At 47.5% G+C, this 21,427-nt stretch overlaps 1 protein-coding gene and 1 non-coding gene across 2 annotated transcripts; one reads left to right on the top strand and one right to left on the bottom strand.

The window, feature by feature from the left end:
* Nucleotides 1-11,919, top strand: PTK6 (protein tyrosine kinase 6). The gene is made up of 8 exons (XM_060233219.1): nt 1-242; nt 1,898-2,019; nt 3,651-3,814; nt 4,794-4,947; nt 6,165-6,326; nt 7,398-7,579; nt 8,792-8,945; nt 11,732-11,919. The coding sequence occupies exons 1-8, from the start codon at nt 4-6 to the stop codon at nt 11,917-11,919; spliced, it is 1,365 nt and encodes a 454-aa protein (XP_060089202.1). The 5' UTR covers nt 1-3.
* Nucleotides 11,920-14,476: 2,557 nt separating this feature from the next.
* Nucleotides 14,477-14,592, bottom strand: LOC132567849 (U5 spliceosomal RNA). Its single transcript, XR_009555122.1, has one exon. It is a non-coding gene; the product is annotated as a U5 spliceosomal RNA (small nuclear RNA).
* Nucleotides 14,593-21,427: the final 6,835 nt, after the last annotated feature.

Genomic DNA, 21,427 nt, shown 5'->3' with positions numbered 1-21,427 from the left:
ATCATGAGTACAAAGTCAGATCCACCACGAGCCTCGAGGAATTGCCTCTACACCAGTTTGTGGGACTTCAGAGCTATGACGGAGACAGAGCTCAGCTTCAAGGCAGGGGACCTCTTCCAGGTCATGGAGAAGAATGGAGATTGGTGGTGGGCCAAGAAGTTAGGCACCGCTGGAAGGAACTGCGAGGAGGGTTATGTCCCGTACAACTACGTGGCCAAGAAGGAGACGGTGGAAGCAGAACCGTAAGTGCCGGTTGGCAAGTTCTAGAGCTGCCAGGTCTGGGTTTGGGGAATTCTTTAGGGATTTGGGAGCAGAGCCTGGGGAGGTTGGGTTTTGGGGAGGGGAGGGACTTCAGTGGGGGGTCTAGTGCCATGATAAAGCCCACCCTTTAAAGCAGCCATTTTTTCCAGGGCAGGGGTGGCCAAACTGTGGCTCTTTCACACATATTGTGAGCAATGTTCCCTCTAAGCTGCGGAGTCTTGTGAGCAAAAATTCTGCTTTGTGAGCTACTGGCATTAAAGTTGTGAGCTACTGGCGTTAAAGTTGTGAGCTACTACATAAATTATTGTGCTCTGGGGTCATCCTTCCTGAGCTAAGACAAAAATGTGTGAGCTGGAGGCTAAAAATCTATGAGCTAGCTCACGCTAACTCAGCTTAGAGGGAACACTGATTGTGAGGCTCTCAAAGCACCCACCTCTCCGTCGGCCAACTTTAAATTACTTCTCCAAGTCAAGCCAGTCAACAGCTTGGAGAATGCATTTAATGTTAAAGTTGCTTTCTTTCCACCTCCCCATGTATTTGCTTTCTTTCCACCTTTCTTTCAATCCTCCCTTCCTCCTTCAAACAGCTAATGCGCATGTTTCGCAGCTCAAACATCTACCATTTATTCTGTGTGGCTCTTACGTTAAGCAAGTTTGGCCACCCCTGCTCCAGAGGAACTGATCTCTGTCGTCCGGAGATGTTGTAATTTCAGGTGATCTCCAGGTCCCACCTGGAGACTGGCAAACCTTGCTATGAAGTGAGAATATTTTCAGTAAACTACAAATATGAGAGATATGACCTGTGCTGTGTCACACAGTGGCCAAAACCCAGGTACTATCAGGAGGTCCACCAGCGGGGCCAAAACTCCAGAAGAACCTTCCACTGTTGCCCCCCAAGCACCAAGAATACAGAGCATCACTGCCCCAGACATCAGAACATAAGAGAAGCCATGTTAGATCAGGCCAATGGCCCATCCAGTCCAACATTCTATATCACACAGTGGCCAAAACCCAGTGGTCCTCAGAACATCCGCCAGTGGGACCAGCAGCAATTATCCCTTACACCTGGTACATGGGACATCATGCAGGCATTTAGTTACCAAGAGTTTGTGTGATGTAGTGATTAGGACTGTCAGATTAGTATCTGGGCCAGTCGCACTCTTTCAGCCTAACCTACCTCACAGGGTTTTTGTGAGGACAAACTGGAGGAAAGGAGAATAATGTAAACCAGGGGTGGCCAATGGTAACTCTCCAGATGTTTTTGGCCTACAACTCTCATCAGCCCCAGCAATCAGCCATGCTGGCTGGGGCTGATGGGAGTTGTAGGCAAAAAACATCTGGAGAGCTACCGTTGGCCACCCCTGAGTAAACCATCTTGGGTCCCCATTGGGGAGAAAGGCAGGGTATAAATTAAATAATTTAACAGTAAATAAATGAAACTTCCTTGATGCAGGGAGTAGATCTCTGATTGTCAACAGTAGGTGACCATTTGGAGAACCTTTTCTGATGGAACTGCCATGTGCAAAGGCAATATACCTCACCATGCCTGGCTCTTTCACCTTCAGAGCCCTGCTCTGAGTGGACTTTGTTGTGTTTCAGCATTATGATTCTTGTGTCTTTATTCCCACCCTCTCCAGATGGTTTTTTGGGCAGATCTCCCGTTCTGAATCTGCACATCGGCTGCTGTCTGCAGAAAACCAAACCGGGGCCTTTCTCATCCGTATCAGCGAGAAAAAAGGAGTGGAGTATGTGCTGTCAGGTAAGGAAGCTTCACTTCCTGCTTTCCCACGAAGAGGGGCTTGACAGAAAACTCAGAGGAAACGCCTTTTGCGTTTGAGATCGGCTGAAGTTGGAAATGTTTGCATGGGCAAGCTGCCTTTGCCAGCTCTAGGCACAATATTATGAGACGTTGGCACTAACTTGACTGTATTTTCTTGACCAAAATACGAAGGCTTCACAATAATATTATTATTTAGGACATATATACCTGACCATGATGGAAGGCAATAGTCTGTGTGGCCTCACCAATATTCTCAGGCCTTGCGTCAACTATAAAACTCTTTTGGTCCTGTGTTGATTATCTAATTGTCTTCTTTTTGTAAGTCAGGCTATATGTACAAATATTGCTTGACCACTGAAAAAGGCTGGTTTGGCTAAAACGAGTCCCTATTTTGATCACAATTGGTCCCACTTGTGTATATTGAGGCTACAATTGGGCCCATAATTGTTTTTAACTAATTGATAATAAATGCAAGTATTTTTGATAGTATTTAAGTTATAATTACAGCTTTTCTTCATTGGATCTTTGCTTTGGATGTAACTAACCTTTCAGGTACTTGAACCTTAGATATAATTAGGGTTGCCAGGTCTGACTCAGGAAGTATCTGGAGACTTTGGGGGTGGAGCCAGGAGACTTTGGGGGTGGAGCCAGGAGCAAGGGTGTGACAAGAATAATTGAACTCCAAAGGAAGTTCTGGCCATCACATTCAAAGGGACCACGCTCTTTTTAAATGCCTTCTCTTCATTGGAAATAGTGGAGAATAGGAACACCTTTTTTTGGGGGGGGGGGGGGTGTCATAAAATTATACCCCTTGAGCCAATCTTTTTGTAACCTGGGGAGGGGGTTGAGGTGAGACACCAGATACTATGCTGAAAATGCGGTGCCACTATTTCAAAAAAACAGCTCTTCCAGAGCCCCAGATACCTATAGATTGATTTTTCATTATGCCCTATGAAAACTAGTCTTCTTAGGGCATAATGGAGTGCCCAGTGGCCATTCAATCCCCTTCCTGTTCTCTGATAACCTTGAAGCGGGGGGAAGGCCTCCAAGCCAGGGGATCCCCTGCCCCCAGCTGGGGATTGCCAACCCTATGAGGTCTGCATATCCCAATTGGAGACTGCCAGTCCTATCGGGCCAGAGGTGACTTTCACAGATAGGAAAATGCTGCCCAAATGTCTGCATTGCTTAGAATCATAGCATCATAGAGTTGGAAGGTATCTCCAGGGTCATCTAGTCCAACCCCTGCACAATGCAGGAAACTCACAAATACCTCCCCCCAGAACTTTTTTTTTTAGCAGGAATGCACAGGAACACAGTTCCGGCTGGCTTGGTGTCAGGGTGTGTGGCCTAATATGCAAATGAGTTCCTGCTGGGCTTTTTCTACACAAAAAGCCCTGCCTCCTCCTAAATTCACAGGATCCTCATTGCTGTCAGATGGCTATCTAGCCTCTGCTTAAAAACCTCCAAGGAAGGAGACCTTGGGAGTTGATTTATAGCCCAGTTTTTATGCCAGCAGTTATGGGAACAGGAAGATCTTAAGTGGCTTGGAGTTTCCCCTGCATACACACCTCTAATCTCTGCTGTCATTTCTCTTCTTCCGGATTCCACAGTACGAGATGAGTCAATGGTGAGGCACTACAAGATCTTTCTCAACGGACAAGGGCATTTCCACATGAATGCCACCCGGTCCTTTCCTGATCTGCTGTCCCTTGTTGAGTATTACAAAGAGAAGGGACTCACCCATGGCCTGACTCTAACAAGCCCATGTTACAAGGTAAGTGTGGAGACCAGGCACTCGCTAACACCTGAATTTGCCTTTCAAATTGACGGGGTTTGCTTGCATCCCCTCCAGGGCTTTTTTTTGTAGCTGGAACTCCTTTGCATATTAGATCACACACCCCTGATGTAGCCAATCCTCCTGGAACTTACAGTAGATCCTGAACTAAGAGTCCTGTGAGCTCTTGGAGGATTGGCTACATCAGAAGGGTGTGGCCTAATATACAAAGGAGTTCCTGCTACAAAAAAGCCGAGTCCCCTCACCCCACCTCTGCCTACTTTATCACAATACTGCTTGTAAAAAACCTAGGTCCTTCTATGCCAGGCTTGCTCAATCACACAGAAGCTACAGAGCAAAGCCTCTATTTTCTCTATCGGCTGAGGCTCTTCCCTTGGGGAAGAGGGAAAGTTTGCCTTGCCAGGCTCTCTCAATCACACAGTAGAGCTACTGAGTCAAGCCTCCTTTCCTTCTACTGGCTGAGGCTCCACCCCCTTCTCATCCCCTTGAGAAGGAGGGAAAGAGCCAGAGGTTCTTTTGCCCAGTTCCCTTGATCACACAGGAGAGATACAAAATCTGTGTCTGTCTGTGTCCTATATAAAGTTAATATCTCTGCCACCTGGCATTACATTTTATGACACATATGGCCCAGCCCGAGAAAGTCTCATTTATGTCAGATCCGTCTGACACCCCTGCCATAGAGTCCTCTGTCCAAAGCAGCCTTTCCTCCAGGGGACCTAATCTCTGTAGTCTGGAGAGGAGCTGAAATTCCGGGGGTTCCCCAGTTCCCACCTGGAGGCTGGCATCCCTAACTTTGTAAAATATGGCCCAACTGCTGGGTCATCCAGCTACCTAAAAGTGTGTGAGGAAATTGAGAGGCTTTAAGTTCCTTAAAAAAAACCCCTCAAAACCCATCTAGAAAACCTTGGGGGTCCTTAGGGTAAACTTCCATAAGCTGAATTCTCTTTTGTGATTCCAGCAAGAACCCAAGGCAATGCCCCACTGGGATGACTGGGAACGGCCGAAGGAGGAGTTCCGCCTGGTCAGGAAACTGGGTGCAGGATACTTCGGAGAGGTCTACGAAGGATACTGGAAGGACAAAGTCCGAGTCGCGGTCAAAGTGCTCCCCAAAAGTAAGAGATTTGCTGGCACAAGCCTGATTAGACTTAAGCCTTTTGGAATGGTCCCTTCCTATGTTGTACAGCCTCACTTATCTGACCCTGTTTCCCTTTTCTTTCTCACTGATGCGTCTCCATGGAAGTGAGGGGTAGGACAAAGGGAGGACAAAGAGAGAGCAAGAGAGGAAGGGTCAGAGGGCAGCTTCCAAGTTAAGACCAAGAGAGGCTTCAGGGCTTTTCTTGTAGAAAAAGCCCAGCAGGAACGCATTTGCATATTAGGCCACACCCCCTGATGACACCATTGTTTCACACAGGGGCAGGAACTCATTTTCATATCAGGTCACACCCCCTGATACCAAGCCAACCGGAACTGCGATCCTGTGCATTCCTGCTCAAAAATAAGCCCTAATCCCATTCAAGCAGCTAACATACACTTAGAGTGACGTAGTGCTCCCCCCAATGTCCAGGCATGTGAGTTACTCACTCCAACATCCAAAAGGCTGGGTGTCCCACACTGGCCCTTGCAAGTTGGGCTTCTTTGTGGGTAACCCTCATTTCTCTCCCCACCAACACCTCACAGAATCATAGAGTTGGAAAGGGCTGTACAGACCATCTAGTCCAGCACCCTGCTCAATGCAGGAATAACCTAAAGCCTCATAGTCAGGGCTATTTTTGTAGCAGGAGGAGCTCCTTTGCATATTAGGCCACACACCCCTGATGTAGCCAATCCTCCTGGAGCTTACACTAGGACCTGTACTAAGAGCCCTGTAAGCTCTTGGAGGATTGGTTACATCTGGGGTGTGTGGTCTAATATGCAAGGAGTTCTTACTACAAAAAAAGCCCAGCTTCTAGTCATCTCTGACTTCCATGGGCTCTATATCCTTCTGAGAAGCTTGAAACTCCACAGTATCCTCCCGCATGGTTTTCCTCATGTTTTTCTTTAAACCTTTTAATCCTAGGATAGGGATGAGCAAGGGAAAGGAGGTGGCATGGGTTGCCAGGTCTTACATTTGCTGGAGTGCGGGGACTTTGGTGGGCACTCTGGTGACGGGCAGGGATGTTATGCCAGGGACACTGTGGTATTTGGGCAAACTCTGCGGGGAGGGGGGTTGGCCTCAAAACCACAGAGGTTGCCAAATACCAGAGCATCCCCAATGCGATGATGTCATTTCCGGGATGACATCCCTGTTTGGGGGTGGGGCTTTATTCTTGGATGTGTTTCCCCCCCCCAGCGGACCTAGCCTATCAAACCACCTTCAAGAATGAAATTGAGGCCATGAAGAAGCTGAGACATAAAAACATCCTCTCGCTCTACGCCATCTCTTCCACCGGGGATCCCGTTTACATCATCACAGAGATCATGAGCAAAGGAAATCTGCTAGACTTACTTCGAGGTGAGCCCTTTGTCCCGGTTTCATTCAGTGATAGTTGTATTATTATTATTATTATTATATTCCGCCCATTCCCCCGTGGGGCTCAGGGCAGAGTACATCAATATAAGTAGTAACAAAATCACAATAGAATCACAATAAAAAGTTACAATATTTAGTTAATAGTACAACAGGCTGATCCAGCAGGATGGTATAGCAAGATGGTACAGCAGAGTGGTACAGTAGGGGAGGCCAACCGATCTAACAGATACCCGCCGCCTCAACCAAAAGTTACACACCCAAAGCTTGTTTGACAACGTCTTCATGTTGGTGTGTATATAGGGTTGCCAAGTCTAACTCAGAAAATACCTGGGGACCTTTGGGGGTGGAGCCAGGAGACTTTCGCATTTCCTAAAGTAAATAAATAAAAATACAGCAGTGCAGTTCCCCTGAATACAGTCTTCATTCCCTCATCTGGCTACACTTCCGCTCTCTCCCTCTCTCTCACTCACTCACACACACACAGATGTTCAGAGCAGCCAAAATAAACACAGTTTGGAAGCACACACCTTGTGGTCTCACTGGGGCAATTTACTCGCCATGGGAGTTGTTGACTGCTCTATACTCAACCCAGTTCATCAGACTAACACAGGGAAACTAGACCTCACCCTAGAGGTTACTATTTCACCGTAGTATGCAAACAGCTTCTTAAGGGACTGTAAAACAAACGGAGATTCTGGGCTCCTTCCCTTTCAACAGGCATGTTGTTCTGCAGGCTTGCCCTGGCCCCATTCAGCCTGGCTTGAAGATTTAAAGGTACACATACACTTTTCTAGAAGCAGGCTGTTCCCAGCATCTTAAGCCTTCCGAGGTTTGAAGGCACATGGAGGCTGTTGGGGTGGGGCTTCCCTCTGCCAGCCAGCTGACTGGGGGTGGGAAAGAGCCTTGCCAAACCGAGAGATTCCCTTCTGGGACGTGGGGATTGGCAAGCCTATGTGTATATGATCCCTTTGGCTGGGTGCATGGGTGGCTCTTGCAGCTGTCTGATGTGCCCGTGGTGAGAGATAAAGAAGGCCTCTGTGTGTTTCCTTTTAGATTCCAAAGAGGAGTCTCTCAAAATGGTGGAGTTGGTTGACATGGCCTCCCAAGTGGCTGATGGGATGTGCTACTTGGAGTCACAAAATTTTGTCCACCGAGATCTGGCTGCCAGGAACATTCTGGTGGGAGAGAACAACATCTGCAAAGTGGGAGATTTTGGGATGGCCAGGCTTATCAGGGTATTTTCTGTCAGTATGAAAAGAGGATGTTGGGAAATACAAAATGGGATACCTAGGGTTGCCAACTCCAGTTTGGAAAATTCCTTTTGGTTCCGGGGGTGGAGTCTGGGGGTGGTGGGGCTGAGGAGAGACTTCAGTGAAGTTTGACGCCATGAGGTCCACTCCCTAAAGCGGCCATTTTCTCCAGGGGAACTGATCTCTGTCAAATGGAGATCAGTTGTAATTCTGAGAAATCTCCAGGCCTCACCTGGAGGCTAATCAAGAACACAACCAAAAGGTTCTAGTAACAAATAACTAATGATTTATATCAACAAGAATAAAGAGACATGAGTCCCTAATAAAGTCTCAAAGTCCAACAAAAATAATTCACGTTAAAAAGTCCCAAATGAGGTCATCTTCTTCACGCTGTAAATGTACCTTTGAATGAAGAGTATATTCTTCAAACGACATGATGTGAAACCAACTTGGAATTCTCTGGACAGGTTGTTAACTTCTGCCCCACCTGTTTCCAAGTCTTTTTCAACAGGGGATATTCCGTGGATATTAGAAATAATGAATATTAAATATTTAAACAACACTAATAGGGAGCTGCGGGGTCCACTATAACCCTTAACTTGCACCAAACGCTCAAAGATGGCTCAAAGCGGCCTCTTGTTGGTATAGATCATTAGTTAGTTGTCACTATAGCCTTTTGGTTGTGTTCTTGATTACCTCTAGAGTGACTTCTCTCGTTTGCACATCTCACCTGGAGGCTGGCAACCTTACCAATCAAAATTTCAAGCAGGCCAGTTAAGCACAGGTCTGTGTTTACTGCATGACCTGGATCAGCTAAGCAGGATTGGTCCCGGTTAGTATTTGGATGGGAGACCACTAAGGAAGTCCAGGGGTACTACACAGAGGTGGGCAAAACCCCTGAAGCTGTTGGCCCTGGCTAGTTTGATCTCATCAGATCTTGGAAAAAGCACAATGAAGCCCTGCATCAACCAGCAAATTTAATAGATGATTTGAATCCAGGTCGCCCCCCCCAAGCCCAATCCAGCACTCTACATCACACTGTTAACAACAGGACTCAGAGGTCATTCCTAGGATTGCCATAAGTAGAAGCCACTTGATGGTGCTTAATACAAAGAGTGCTTGAAAAGTTTTCAGAAACGGTTTTGGCGCCCAGATGACCTGTATTTCCTCTTTAATTGGCATTTCTTTCTGTCACAGGATGACATTTACCTCTCATACTCTCACAACGTTCCCTACAAATGGACGGCACCAGAGGCTCTTTCCCACGGTCGCTATTCCGTCAAATCTGACGTCTGGTCATTTGGAGTCCTCCTGTACGAAATTGTCACCCTTGGCCAGAACCCGTATCCAGGTACCGTCTGCTCATGCAAAACGCTGCACTTTTGGGTTTGGATTCAAGCGATGCTTTCAGGGGGAATCCTGCTGCTTGGATGTCATTGGGCAAAGTTGTGTTTAAGATTTTTCCATCTTAAAAAAACACCCTGACTTGGATGGCCCAGGCTAGCCCAATCTCATTAAATCTCAGAAGCTAAGCAGGGTTAGTATTTCTATGGGAGACCACCAAGGAAGTCCCGGGTTGTGAAGGAAAAGAAGAAGAGTTTGGATTTATACTCTACTCTTCACTTGGAGTCACACAGCAGTTTATCTTCTTCTTCATCAGACCCTTGATCCATCAAGGTCAGTATTGCCTCTGTGACGGAACTGGCCCGATTTGACCTTCAGACCTAGTCCCGTCAACGCCCTTTTGGGTTTCTAACTCCTGGAGGGAGCTAATCTTCTTCCTGCCACTTGGGCGTGCTGCCACCACCTGCTCAATTTAGGGGTTCCTGACTGAGAGAAACAGGACTCCCAATCGCCCTTGCCAGTTCTGAGGCCTGGCCTCAAGGCCCTCTGCCAACTCAGCATCTGGTTATCACAGAGACCAAAGTCCTTCTTTGGGAGACCCCTGGAGGATTGGCACCCTTGCCAACTGCATGCCTTCACCCTTCCCTGGACTCCCCTCTTACAGTAGCATGGTCTAAGGTGGTTGGGGAAACTATGTGGTACAGAGGAACTCCACTTTAAACAAACATTAAATTTATTTACAACATAAGAACATAAGAGAAGCCATGTTGGATCAGGCCAATGGCCCATCCAGTCCAACACTCTGTGTCACACAGTGGCCAATATATGTGTGTGTGTACACACAAACACATATATATACTGTGGGTAATAGCCACTGATGGACCTCTGCTCCATATTTTTATCCAATCCCCTCTTAAAGCTGGCTAGGTTTGTAGCTGCCGCCACCTCCTTTGGCAGTGAATTCCACATGTTAATCACCCTTTGGGTGAAGAAGTACTTCCTTTTATCCATTCTAACCTGACTGCTCAGCAATTTCATTGAATGCCCACGAGTTCTTGTATTGTGAGAAAGGGAGAAAAGTACTTCTTTCTCTACTTTCTCCATCCCATGCATAATCTTGTAAACCTCTATCATGTCACCCCGCAGTCGATGTTTCTCCAAGCTAAACAGCCCCAAGCGTTTTAACCTTTCTTCATAGGAAAAGTGTTCCAAACCTTTAATCATTCTACTTGCCCTTTTCTGCACTTTTTCCAATGCTATAATACAACTATTTACAGGCATTTTAAAAAAGTGAACAGAAGCAACAAATCATAATAGGAAGAAAAAATGCTCCTTCTCTCCCTATTATACTACTTGCCTTCACTAGATAACCTACAGGGCAGGCATCTTACTTGGACTGTTGCAAGCCTGACCGTACCTTCTCAACTAACTGACCTCCAAGACTTAACTCAAACTGAAGGCTTCCCGCCCAAAATCTTCAATATAAAATCCAGTTCCCACCCAGGAACTGATTTACCCTCCTGCAGCCTTCTGGGAGACCAGCCTTAAAGACTTCCTGCCTCTTTAGGAGGCCCCTCCCAGAATTGCTGGTTCCAGACAGAAGGGGAGGGGGAAGGAGGAAGAGACTAGGCCTAAAACCTTCTTTGAGACTGACAGCCTCTTCCTGCCAACTCACAGATAACCGTAGCTTAAAATGGCATTTCTCCACAGCCTCCTTAGACTGTAATCAGTTCTCTGGAGTCTCAGGCTGAGGTCTTTCACCATATCCATCTTCTGATCCTTTCAGCTTGAGATGCTGGGGATTGAACCTGCAGCCTTCTGCATAGGGTTGCCAAGTCCAATTCAAGAAATATCTGGGGACTTTGGGGGTGGAGCCAGGAGACATTGGGGCAAAGCCAGGAGCAGGGGTGTGACAAGCATAATTGAACTTCAAGGGAATTCTGGCCATCACATTTAAAGGAACTGCACGTCTTTTAAATCCCTTCCCTCCATAGGAAATAATGAAGGATAGGGGCACCTTCTTTTGGGGCTCATAGAACTGGACCCCCTGGTCCAATCTTTTTGAAACTTGGGGGGTATTTTGGGGAGAGGTACTGGATGCTATGCTCTAAATTTGGTGCCTCTACCTCAAAACCCAGCCCCCCGCAGAGCCCCAGATACCCGTGGATCAATTCTCCATTATTTCCTATGAGAATAAGTCTCCATAGGGAATAATAGAATTCCCCTCCCCTCGCATTCTCTCTCTTTCACTCACACGCACGTTTAACTGTCTCTGGTGCCTCCACAACGAGGTCTGGAAAGTGCAGGGGTTACGCTGCTCTCTTTTATACATGCTCACTTGTCTGAAAGGAAAGCAAAAGAAATGGAGGGGCTGCACTCTGACGAAGTCTTCCATTGCTAACCCTTCCCCATGAAGTACTTCCTGCTCCAATTTAAAGGCACACACACATTTTAAAACTGGACCTGTTTGCAGGTCCTGCCAGAAATCTAGAGGTACATGGTGGCTGTGGAGGAGGGGCTTCCCTGGGGAATCTCCCGCTTGGACCTGATGATTGGGAAGCCTACTTCTGCGTCACAAGCAGATGCTCTGTACCACTGCACCACCCAGTCCCTCACTTTTTCAGAAATGCCAGCCATTACTCATGAAAGCTCATATAGAAATTTATGTTGCTAGTTTTTTAAGACTATGTTGCTTGTCTTTGGTTTCCCAGTTAGACTGCCTCATTTTCAGTTCAACTGTTTGGTCCATTTTGACAAATTCTCACCATGTGGTTGTTTCCCTCTCCTTTGCAGGTATGACCAACAGTGAAGTTTTCACGCACGTCCAAAAGGGTTTCACGATGGATTGTCCTTCCCAGTGCCCCCGTAAGATATACAACATCATGTGTAAATGCTGGAGACTTAATCCAGAAGAAAGGCCTGAGTTCCAGCAACTGTGGGGGCTGCTCCAGAGTTTCACTCACTACGAGAACCCGGAATGAAAGGAGCGTTATCTCTTTTTCACCCCTCGCCATTTGGATAGGAAAATAATTTTTACTGTATTGAAATCCAGCTGTGCTACAGGAACAGATGAAGAGCAAGCCACAGCCTGTCGGATAATGACGTGGCCTTTGAGAGCAGAAGGAAGCATTCCATGCAATTTCTTCATCTTGGTAATGTGTGTGGCAACATCACCTGAGCCTCAGGTGCATACAGATCCACAGGTGCTTCTTTGAACTCTCTGTAATGTCCCCCTTTGGCTGTGGGTTCCCAGGCTAGAGTACTCACTCAGAAGTAGAAGAAGACTGCAGATTTATACCCCGCCCTTCTCTCTGAATCAGAGACTCAGAGTGGCTCACTAACTCCTTTATCGCCTTCCCCCACAACAGACGCCCTGTGAGGTGGGTGGGGCTGGAGAGGGCTCTCACACCAGCTGCCCTTTCGAGGACAACCTCTGCCAGAGCTGTGGCTGACCCAAGGCCATTACAGCAGGTGCAAGGGGAGGAGTAGGGAATCAAACCCAGTTCTTGCGGATAAGAGTCCGCATACTTAATCACTACACCAAACAGGCACCCGTTCTCAGGTCTATTCAGCAGAGACAAGAAAACATCAGCCGTTTTTTTGCAAGGAGTTGACTCCAGCCAACATCATCTTCAGCCAACATACAAATCTGGAAACTGAAACCACCCAATAGGACCAAACCAAATCACATAGCTATTAGGGGAGGAGCAGACCGTTCCTTTACATACATACATGGATACAATAAAAAGACCACACTATCCAGCCCAAGAAAGGAGCATCCATGCACAGTGTTTGTGTGTGCATACCTGGATGGGAAAGATGGTGATTGCCCTCTCAGAATAAAGGACGGAAGTAGTCCCAAAACCAGGGGTGTCAAACATGTGGCCTGTGGGCTGGATCAGGCCTCCAGAAGGCTCCTCCTACCAGTCCCACGAGCAACTCACTGTCATCTGCTTCCTTTTCCCTCTGACTTGCTTCCTTCTGTGTCACAGCTTACTTTGCCAGGCTTGCTCAGTCGCACAGGAGCTACAGAGCAAAGCCTCTGTTTTCTCCATCAGCTGAAGTTCCTCCCTTTGGGAGGAAGGGGATGGGGGAAGGAGAGTGCTTTCTATGTGCTACAGCGATGTCTGTGCTGTAGCACGTTCGAGATTGCTACAGCACAGACATTGTCTCCAGTTTTTGAGGCAGTAATACAAAGCAAGAGGTGTCAGTGATCGGAGACTGTGAAATAAAATACTGCAAGAATGCTAGTGTTGTATGCATATTTTATTTTTAAAAAATCTTTAATTGTGACTGTCTGTGTCCTTGATAAAGTTTATATCTCCGGTACCTGGCATTAAATTTTATGACACACATGGCGGAGCCCGACAAGGTCTCATTTATGTAGGGTTCCCAGCAGACATTTCTCCTCCCCACCCCTACATTCTGATGACCCTGAACTGGGAGGGGGGGGGAGGGCCTCCAAATCGGGGGAGGGGGGATTCCCTGCTCCCACCTGGGGATTGACAACCCTAGTTCTATTCGTGTTCTGAGACCCTGTTATTATCTTCTATCCCCCTCCTCTCAAGCTCAGAGGTAACTTTACAACACCCTCTTCTCGGAGAGACAGATTTACACACCTAGCCACGTGTAAGACATGAAAAACCTCTGCACCTCTAAGAACAACCAATCTTATTATTGTTTTCTTTATTTTCTATGGCAAACTAGAATGATGTTTACATGTTAAAAAGTAAATTAGGTGGACAAGAACATCACTATCTAATGTATTTCTCTTTTAGCTGTATTGACGCACTTGAACAGGGATATTGGTTGTTTATCCCATTACATATACTGAACCCATCTCCCACTATATTTTAATGTATTTTTCTCCTAATAACAAACTATATGTATGTTACATGTTAAAAAGTAAATTAATTGGATGGCAAAACGTTTGAGACAGAAATGCTTTCCTTTTGGCCCAGACTTATATCAATAGAATCATTAACAGACATCCCTCACATTTTGCTACTCAGATCAAAGGTTTGCTCAGTTTGTTAATTTTACTATTCTGTCATTGGAGCTTATTTATTTATTTATTTATTCCGTAACTTATATCCCGCCCTTCCCACAAGTGGCTCAGGGCGGCTTACAACAAACAATAAAATCGGAACAAATTAATACATTTAAAATCAAGCATTTAAAACCTAAAAACCTTAAAATTTTACATTGTACATTAAAACTATACAGTATAATGCTGCTTAAATTTGCAGCATTTTGCATTCTAAACCACTGCCTACCATTTTACTATTCTGTCATTGGATCGTAAATTTGTAGCCACTGCCTACCAGCTATGTATGGCCCTGCTCACTGTATTGAATTCCTCATCTAATGAAGTGTGCTTAGAGCACACAAATAACCACTTCATCTCTAAGTACAACAGATCTTAATTCTAGGTGGAAGCTTCGGTGTGCAGGCACCTGCCAAACCTTATTTGTAGGGATTCCTATGCACAATCATGTATTAACAAGACAGATCTATTTTTTTAACTTCAGAAAAGGTAGCTCTGCCGAAGCAGAGCCTCAAAAAATTCACGAAACACTCATAAATGTTCCTCTCCACGGAAATCTTTAGTAAAAGGCGAAAGATTTATGCGATCTGAAGAGAAACCAGAGTATGCTTTTGTTCAGCGACCATGCAACAGCACAGCGGCCGCGGTGGGCTTTGAGGGTGCAGTGGCCACCTGCATAGCGCACGAACATTCGGCACCCGGCACACCAGACGATGTCGCTCCGGTTCTGCTCCGGTTCGGGCCCACACTCAGAACCGCGCCGTGTGAATCAGCCTCAGAGGCCCCGGAGGAACCCGGTTTCCTGCGCAATGCACGACGGTCGCCTCGAAATGCAAATGAGCTCGTCCCAGCTCTCAGCCCCGCCTTCGCGAGGGCGAGGGGGGAGGGAACGGGCTGAAGTGGAGGGGGGATCTTGCGCCCCCTGCAGGCGACATCCTGAATTGACCGAAGAAGTCGGTCTGAAATCCAGCGGTCGCTAGAGTCCAGCGGCCCCTTTAAGAGCAAAAGTTCATACCTTGCATAAAACTTTGTTGGGCATCAAAGTGCCGCTGGACTCGAACTTTGATCTACTGTGTCAGACCACCAGGGCTGCGCACGCTGACCTAAGAACATTCAGCCCTACACTGCGTTTGCAAAACTTGCAGAGTGAATTTGTCCAGACTTTTGATGCACGGACCCGGATCTGAGTTCCCTGTCTGCCACAGCCATTTGGGTCAGGCGGCCGGTCACATCCTCTCAGGCTAACAGGGTTGTTGTGAGCATCGAACAGAGAAGGGGGAAATGTCATAAACCACTTTGGATATGCAGGGTATAAATGGAGTACTCAGAGAAACTTAGAATCAATGAATCGTATTGTTGGAAGGGACCTCCAGGGTCATCTAGTCCAACCCCTCTGCACAATGCAGGAAATTCTCAAATACCTCCCCCCCACACCCACACACTCCCCCCCCCCCCACTTGTTTTTCACGTGTAATAAAGAGGTGACTGTAACCCATGCTAGTTCAAAGACACAGGGGTCATGATTTCAGAACAAACAATACCGTGCACATTTTCAGCTTGAAGTTCACTGTTGGGATGGGAAAGGACCTTTGCCTTGGAGAGCCACCACTGCCAAACACAGGAGACAGTCCCACACTCCAGGATCTGGTTCAGCAACACAGTGTTCACATTCCTATTTCTGTCATGCCTCTGCCCTGCCCTGGAGAGCACAATTCCCTCTCTACAAAGATAGATAATAATTGGGGAGGCAAGGGTCACCTTCACCCGCCGAGTACTGCAAAACACATTGAATGCAATCTGTTGTCATTTGCCAGATGGGTGAACGATCCCTTCAGCCCCTGCCTAACAGATGGCTGGATAGGGTTGCCAATCCCCAGGTGGGGGCAGGGGATCCCCCGGATTGGAGGCTCTCCCCCTGCTTCAGGGTCATCAGAAAGCGGGGGCGGGGGGAGAGGGAAATGTCTGCTGGGCACTCCATTAGTCCCTGTGAAGATTGATTCCCATAGGGTATAATGGAGAATGGATCCGTGGGTATCTGGGGCTGTGTTTTGAGAGGCACCAAAATTTCAGCATTGCATCCGGTGCCTCTCCCCAAAATACCCTTCAAGTTTCAGAAAGATTGTCCCTATCCTTCATTATTTCCAATGGAGGAAAGGCATTTAAAAGGTGTGCAGTCCCTTTAAATGCGATGGCCAGAACTCCCCTTGGAGTTCAATTATGCTTGTCACAACCTTGCTCCTGGCTCCACCCCCAATGTCTCCTGGCTTCACCCCCAAAGTCCCCAGATATTTCTTGAATTGGACTTGGCAACCCTATGGCTGGAAGAACGGTTGCTATCTGTCTCAGGGCTTTGAGTCAAAAGAAAGCACGGCTCTTATCCAGATAGATGCTAACTCTATTGGGAAAAGAAACCAAATTTGAATCCAGTGGCACTTTGTTGGTCTTCAAAGGCACCTCTGGACACAAACTTTGTCCTGCTGCTTCGGATCGACAGGCTACCCACCTGAATCTTTTTGTTGGGAAATGTTTTCACAGGAAAAAGACTCCTTTCACGGCAGAGTGGAATGGTTGGCTCTCTTCCTGTGAACAAATACTGTCCACCAGGGTTTGTTTGTTTTTTTAGAAAAAGCCCAGCAGGAACTCATTTGAGTATTAAGCCACACACACACACACACACCCCGCACCAAGCCAGCTGAAACTGCATTCCTGTGCGTTCCTGGCTCAAAAAAGCCGTGCTGTCCATTATAGAAAAGGGGCTGTGGACCAGCGGTAGAGTGGTAGAGCACAGTGGACCAGTGGAAGAGCACCTGACTGGCACACCAAAGATCCCCTGGTTTGATCCCTGCAGTTCAAAGGATCGTGTATCAGGTGTTATGAAAGACATCTAAAGGATCATGTATCAAGTATATGAAAGACATCTGCCTGAGACCCTGGAGAGAACTGCTATCAGTCTTAGTAGAGCCTTCACAAGAAGAGACCTGCTGGATCAGACATAAGGGCCCTTCTGGATCAGACCAGGGAGCCATCTAGTCCAGCATCCCATCTTACACAGTGGCCAGCCAGTTCCTCTGGAGGGCCACCAACAGGGCAGAGAGGCTCACACCTTTCCCTAATGTTGCTTCCTGGTACTTGGATCCAAAGGTTCACAGCCCCTGAAGGTGGAAGTTCCCTTTATTGCCTCGCACCCCCACCCCTCCCCAAACTCCACCCTTCCCAGTTTCCATTTCCCAAATCTTCAGCCATTTCTCAACTCAGAGTTCATAATCCTCACTAGGCAACTTTCATAATCTGCCTGAGTGACTCCTGGTAAACAGTGCTGAGCTGGAAAAACCAATCGTTCTGGTGCAGGGTAAAAACAGGTCCAGAGCCAGAGTGACTCAAATAGAAACAAGGACAAAGGTCATCGTAGTTCAGTAAACACAAGAATTCTGGAAAGTGCTGCTCTTCTCACCCCTGTTTAATGGGAGGCTCTACTTGCTTGTGAAGAGCCCCGTGGCGCAGAGTGTTAAAGCTGCAGTACTGCAGTCCTAAACTCTGCTCACAACCTGAGTCCGATCCCCGGTGGAAGCTGGGTTTTCAGGTAGCCGGCTCGAGGTTGACTCAGCCTTCCATCCTTCTGAGGTTGGTAAAATGAGTACCCAGCTTGCTGGGGGGAAAGGCTCGAGGTTGACTCAGCCTTCCATCCTTCTGAGGTCGGTCAAATGAGTACCCAGCTTGCTGGGGGGGGGAGTGTAGATGACTGGGGAAAGCCATGGCAAACCACCCCGTAAAAAGTCTGTTGTGAAAACTTCATGATGTGACATCACCCCAGAGTCAGAAACGACTGGTGCTTGCACAGGGGACTACCTTTACCTCTTTATCTGGAAACTTATGATGACTGACCCCTACTGGGAGCCTGGAGGATATTCAGAGAGGTGGCTGAATAAAGCCTGCCCCTGCCTCCCAGCTCTGGTATTCCAAGGAGGTCTCCCAGAGTTGACCCTGCTTAGCTTCCAGGATCTGATGAGATCAGGCTTGCCTAGGCTATCCAGGTCAGTTCAGTACTTGTCTTCAAAAATATGAAGCTCTGAGGCTCAAAGCTTCGGGGGGCTATCCTTTCCTTCAGGGCTTGGTTTCAACAATAAGGTCTAGGGCTCAAAGCAACATCTCTTCTCCTTGTTTTGTATCCTTCTCTGAACTGGAAGAGAAACTGGGGGAAGGGTACCCTTTGAAGGCAATTTGCCTGCATATCTCCAGAAGACAATGTCATCAACAACCATAGATCCCTCCCGAACTAGGCTTTTAGCTTTGCAAGGTATTGCAGCCCTTTTCTCCCACTAGAGGGCGATAAAAACTTGGCACTAGGTGGGCATGAGGCCTCTGGGGAAGAAAAAAAAGTGCAGAAAGAGAATTTCCCATCTCTTTTCGGTTCAGATAAAAGGCCTGTGTAACTAAAGCAGCTGCAAGGATAAGCACCCCAATGGCTGCCCTTTGTAAGAAGAGAACCCAACTTTAAGAAAGGCATCTTTTGACCACCTGACTAGCAAGAGCATTTTAATCTTTGTAAGTTGCCAGGCTGGTTTTATGGGTTTGGGTTTTGTTTTTAGCTTGTCTTCCGCTTTGCATCTGACTGAGCAGCTACAAGAACAAGAGAACTGCAAGGTTATAAACTCTGTATTAGATGTCCTTGGAAACAGGTGGGAGATGAATGCTTTGAAGGGATGGTGATAAGCCAAAAGGCTTTCTGTAATCTGCTGAGACTCAGACAGATGGAAACGGCTGCACTCAAAAAGATACAGGAATTCCCTTGCTGGCTCAGATTAAAGATCCTTCTAGCCCAGTGCACTGCCTCCGGGAATGGGCAGGTACTAGGGTACCTGGAGATTTGAGGGTAGAGCCTGGGGAAAGTGGGTTTTGGAGAGGGACCTCAATGGGGTATAGTGCCATTGAGTCTACCTTCCAAAGCAGCCATTTCCTCCAGGGGAAATTATCTCTGTTGTCTGGAGTTCACAACCAATACAGTGGTAATCTCCTATTTACTTCTAGAATTCCCATCAATGCTAGTCCACGTGGACTCAAAGGAGGTATCCTGCTGGATCACACCAGTCATCCATCTAGTCCAGCATCCTGTCTCACACAGTGGCCAACTAGTTCCTCTGGAGGGCCAACAACAGGGCATGGAGGCTGAGGCCTTCATAAGAACGGAAGAAAAGCCCTGCTGGATCCAGACCGGTGGTCCATCTAGTCCAGCATCTTGTCTCCCTCAGTGGCCAATCAGTTCCTCTCGAGGGCCAAAAACAATGCATCGAGGCCGAGGCCTTAATAAGAACAGAAGAAGAGCCCTGCTGAAGCGGACCATCGATCCATCTAGTCCAGTATCCTGTTTCACACAGTGGCCAACCAGTTCCTCTGGAGGGCCAACAACAGGGCATAGAGGCTGAGGCTTTCTCATGTGGTTGCCTCTTGGAATTAGTATTCAGAGGTTGACTGCCTCTGGATGTGGAGGTTCTCTTTGGTCCCCATGACTAACAGCCTTTGATGGACCTTTCCTCCATGAATCTAACCTCCTTTGAACGCCATCTGTGCTCATGGACATCTCTCATTCCACCAGCAGCGAGTTCCACAACTTAATTACTTCTTGAATGAAACAGCGATCACTTTCCTCAGTCCCAAAACGACCAACTTCATTGGGTGCCCCTGAGCTCTAGCATAAGCAGTATGGAGAAAGAGCTACCAGTGTGAGTGAAAGCTAAGCTTTTGCAACACGAAGCACCGTGTTGATGTAACTTATGCTGCACGTCTTGTATCTGTTACTGCCGATTGCGGCAATATGTGAAACCCTGCAAGTTGTTTTGGAGGTGGCAGGTCGCCGGATTAAACCCTGTGGAGGCCCCTAGGCAGTCAAAATCTGGGGGGCCCCCTTGCAAATTATCTCAGAGTTGGAGCGCCCACTCCAGCACCCATTGCCTCTGCAGCAGGCAGCCCCCTTCTTAAAAGCCCCTTTTATTCAACTGTGGGAGAGAGGCAAACTTGGCGATGACACCAGCAGCAGCCGTACCAGGCAATTCAGGCAAAGAGCAGCTCATTTGCTGGCTGTGCGTGCAGACTGGGTGGGCTGCAAGCAGGGGGGAAACTGGAGGGGAAAGCCAGTCTGGGGCCCCTAAAAGTGTGGGGGCCCATAGGCTGGCGCCTACTTGGCCTAATTGTTAATCCAGCCCTTGCCGTGTTGATTTAAAGCAAAATTTTCAAATAAAAAAGATTAGAATCAACCCGAATAGCCTGATCTTGTCAGGACTTGCAAGCTAAGCAGGGTTAGCCCTGGTTTGTATTTGGATGGGAGACCACCATTGGAGTCCAGAGGGAGGCAAGGTCAAACCTCCTCTGTTTGTCTCTTTGCCTCGGAAACCCTACAGGCTTCAAATTGATGGCACTTTCCATCACCAAAAATATCACAGCATTTGAACCCTCTGGAATTCTTCATCAAGTTGGAGGTTTGCAGAACTGCAGGGAAATCGTTTAGTGAGAGCCAGTTTGGTGTAGTGGTTAAGTGTGCGGACTCTTATCTGGGAGAACCGGGTTTGATTCCCCACTCCTCCTGCTGGAATGGCCTTGGGTCAGCCATAGCTCTGGCAGAGGTTGTCCTTGAAAGGGCAGCTGCTGTGAGAGCCCTCTCCAGCCCCACCCACCTCACAGGGTGACTGTTGTGGGGGAGGAAGGTAAAGGAAATTGTGAGCTGCTCTGAGACTCTGAGATTCGGGGTGGAGGGCGGAATATAAATCCAATACCAGCAGCAGCAGCAAATACATCAAGTTTGGGTCCCTGATCATAAAGTCCGGTATCTTGAATAGAATGTCAGGTAGAATTCAAGAATAGACCAGGTACCAGATTTGGGGGAGGGGTGGGGGTGGGGTTGTACCTCTGTGGGAGAACATCTGTGTGGCATGCAGAAGGTCCCAAGTTCAATCCCCAGCATCTCATGTTTAAAAAGGACCAGGCAATAAGCAATAAGCCTCAGTCTGAGACCCTGGAGATCCACTGCCAGTCACAGTAGACAATTGATGGACAAAGGCAAGGGTTCTCAACCTCTGGGCCGTGGACCAGTACCGGTCTGTGGCCTGTTAGCAACCGGGCCGTGAGTTGTATAATTATTTCATTATATATTACAACGTAGTAGTAGTAATAATAATAAGACGACACTGGATTTATATCCTGCCCTCCACTCTGAATCTCAGAGTGGTTCACAATCTCCTTTATCTTCCTCCCCCACAACAGCCACCCTGTGAGGTGGGTGGGGCTGAGAGAGCTCTTACAGCAGCTGCCCTTTCAAGGACAACTCTGTGGGAGCTATGGCTGACCCAAGGCCATTCCAGCAGCTGCAAACGGAGGAGCAGGAAATCAAACCTGGTTCTCCCACTTAACCCCCACACCAAAATAAAGCCTACAATTGTATCATCCCGAAACCA

The sequence above is a fragment of the Heteronotia binoei genome, chromosome 2, assembly GCF_032191835.1.
Source record: "Heteronotia binoei isolate CCM8104 ecotype False Entrance Well chromosome 2, APGP_CSIRO_Hbin_v1, whole genome shotgun sequence".
Taxonomy (NCBI): Eukaryota; Metazoa; Chordata; class Lepidosauria; order Squamata; family Gekkonidae; genus Heteronotia; species Heteronotia binoei.
This window is presented reverse-complemented; position numbering and strand designations above follow the sequence as displayed.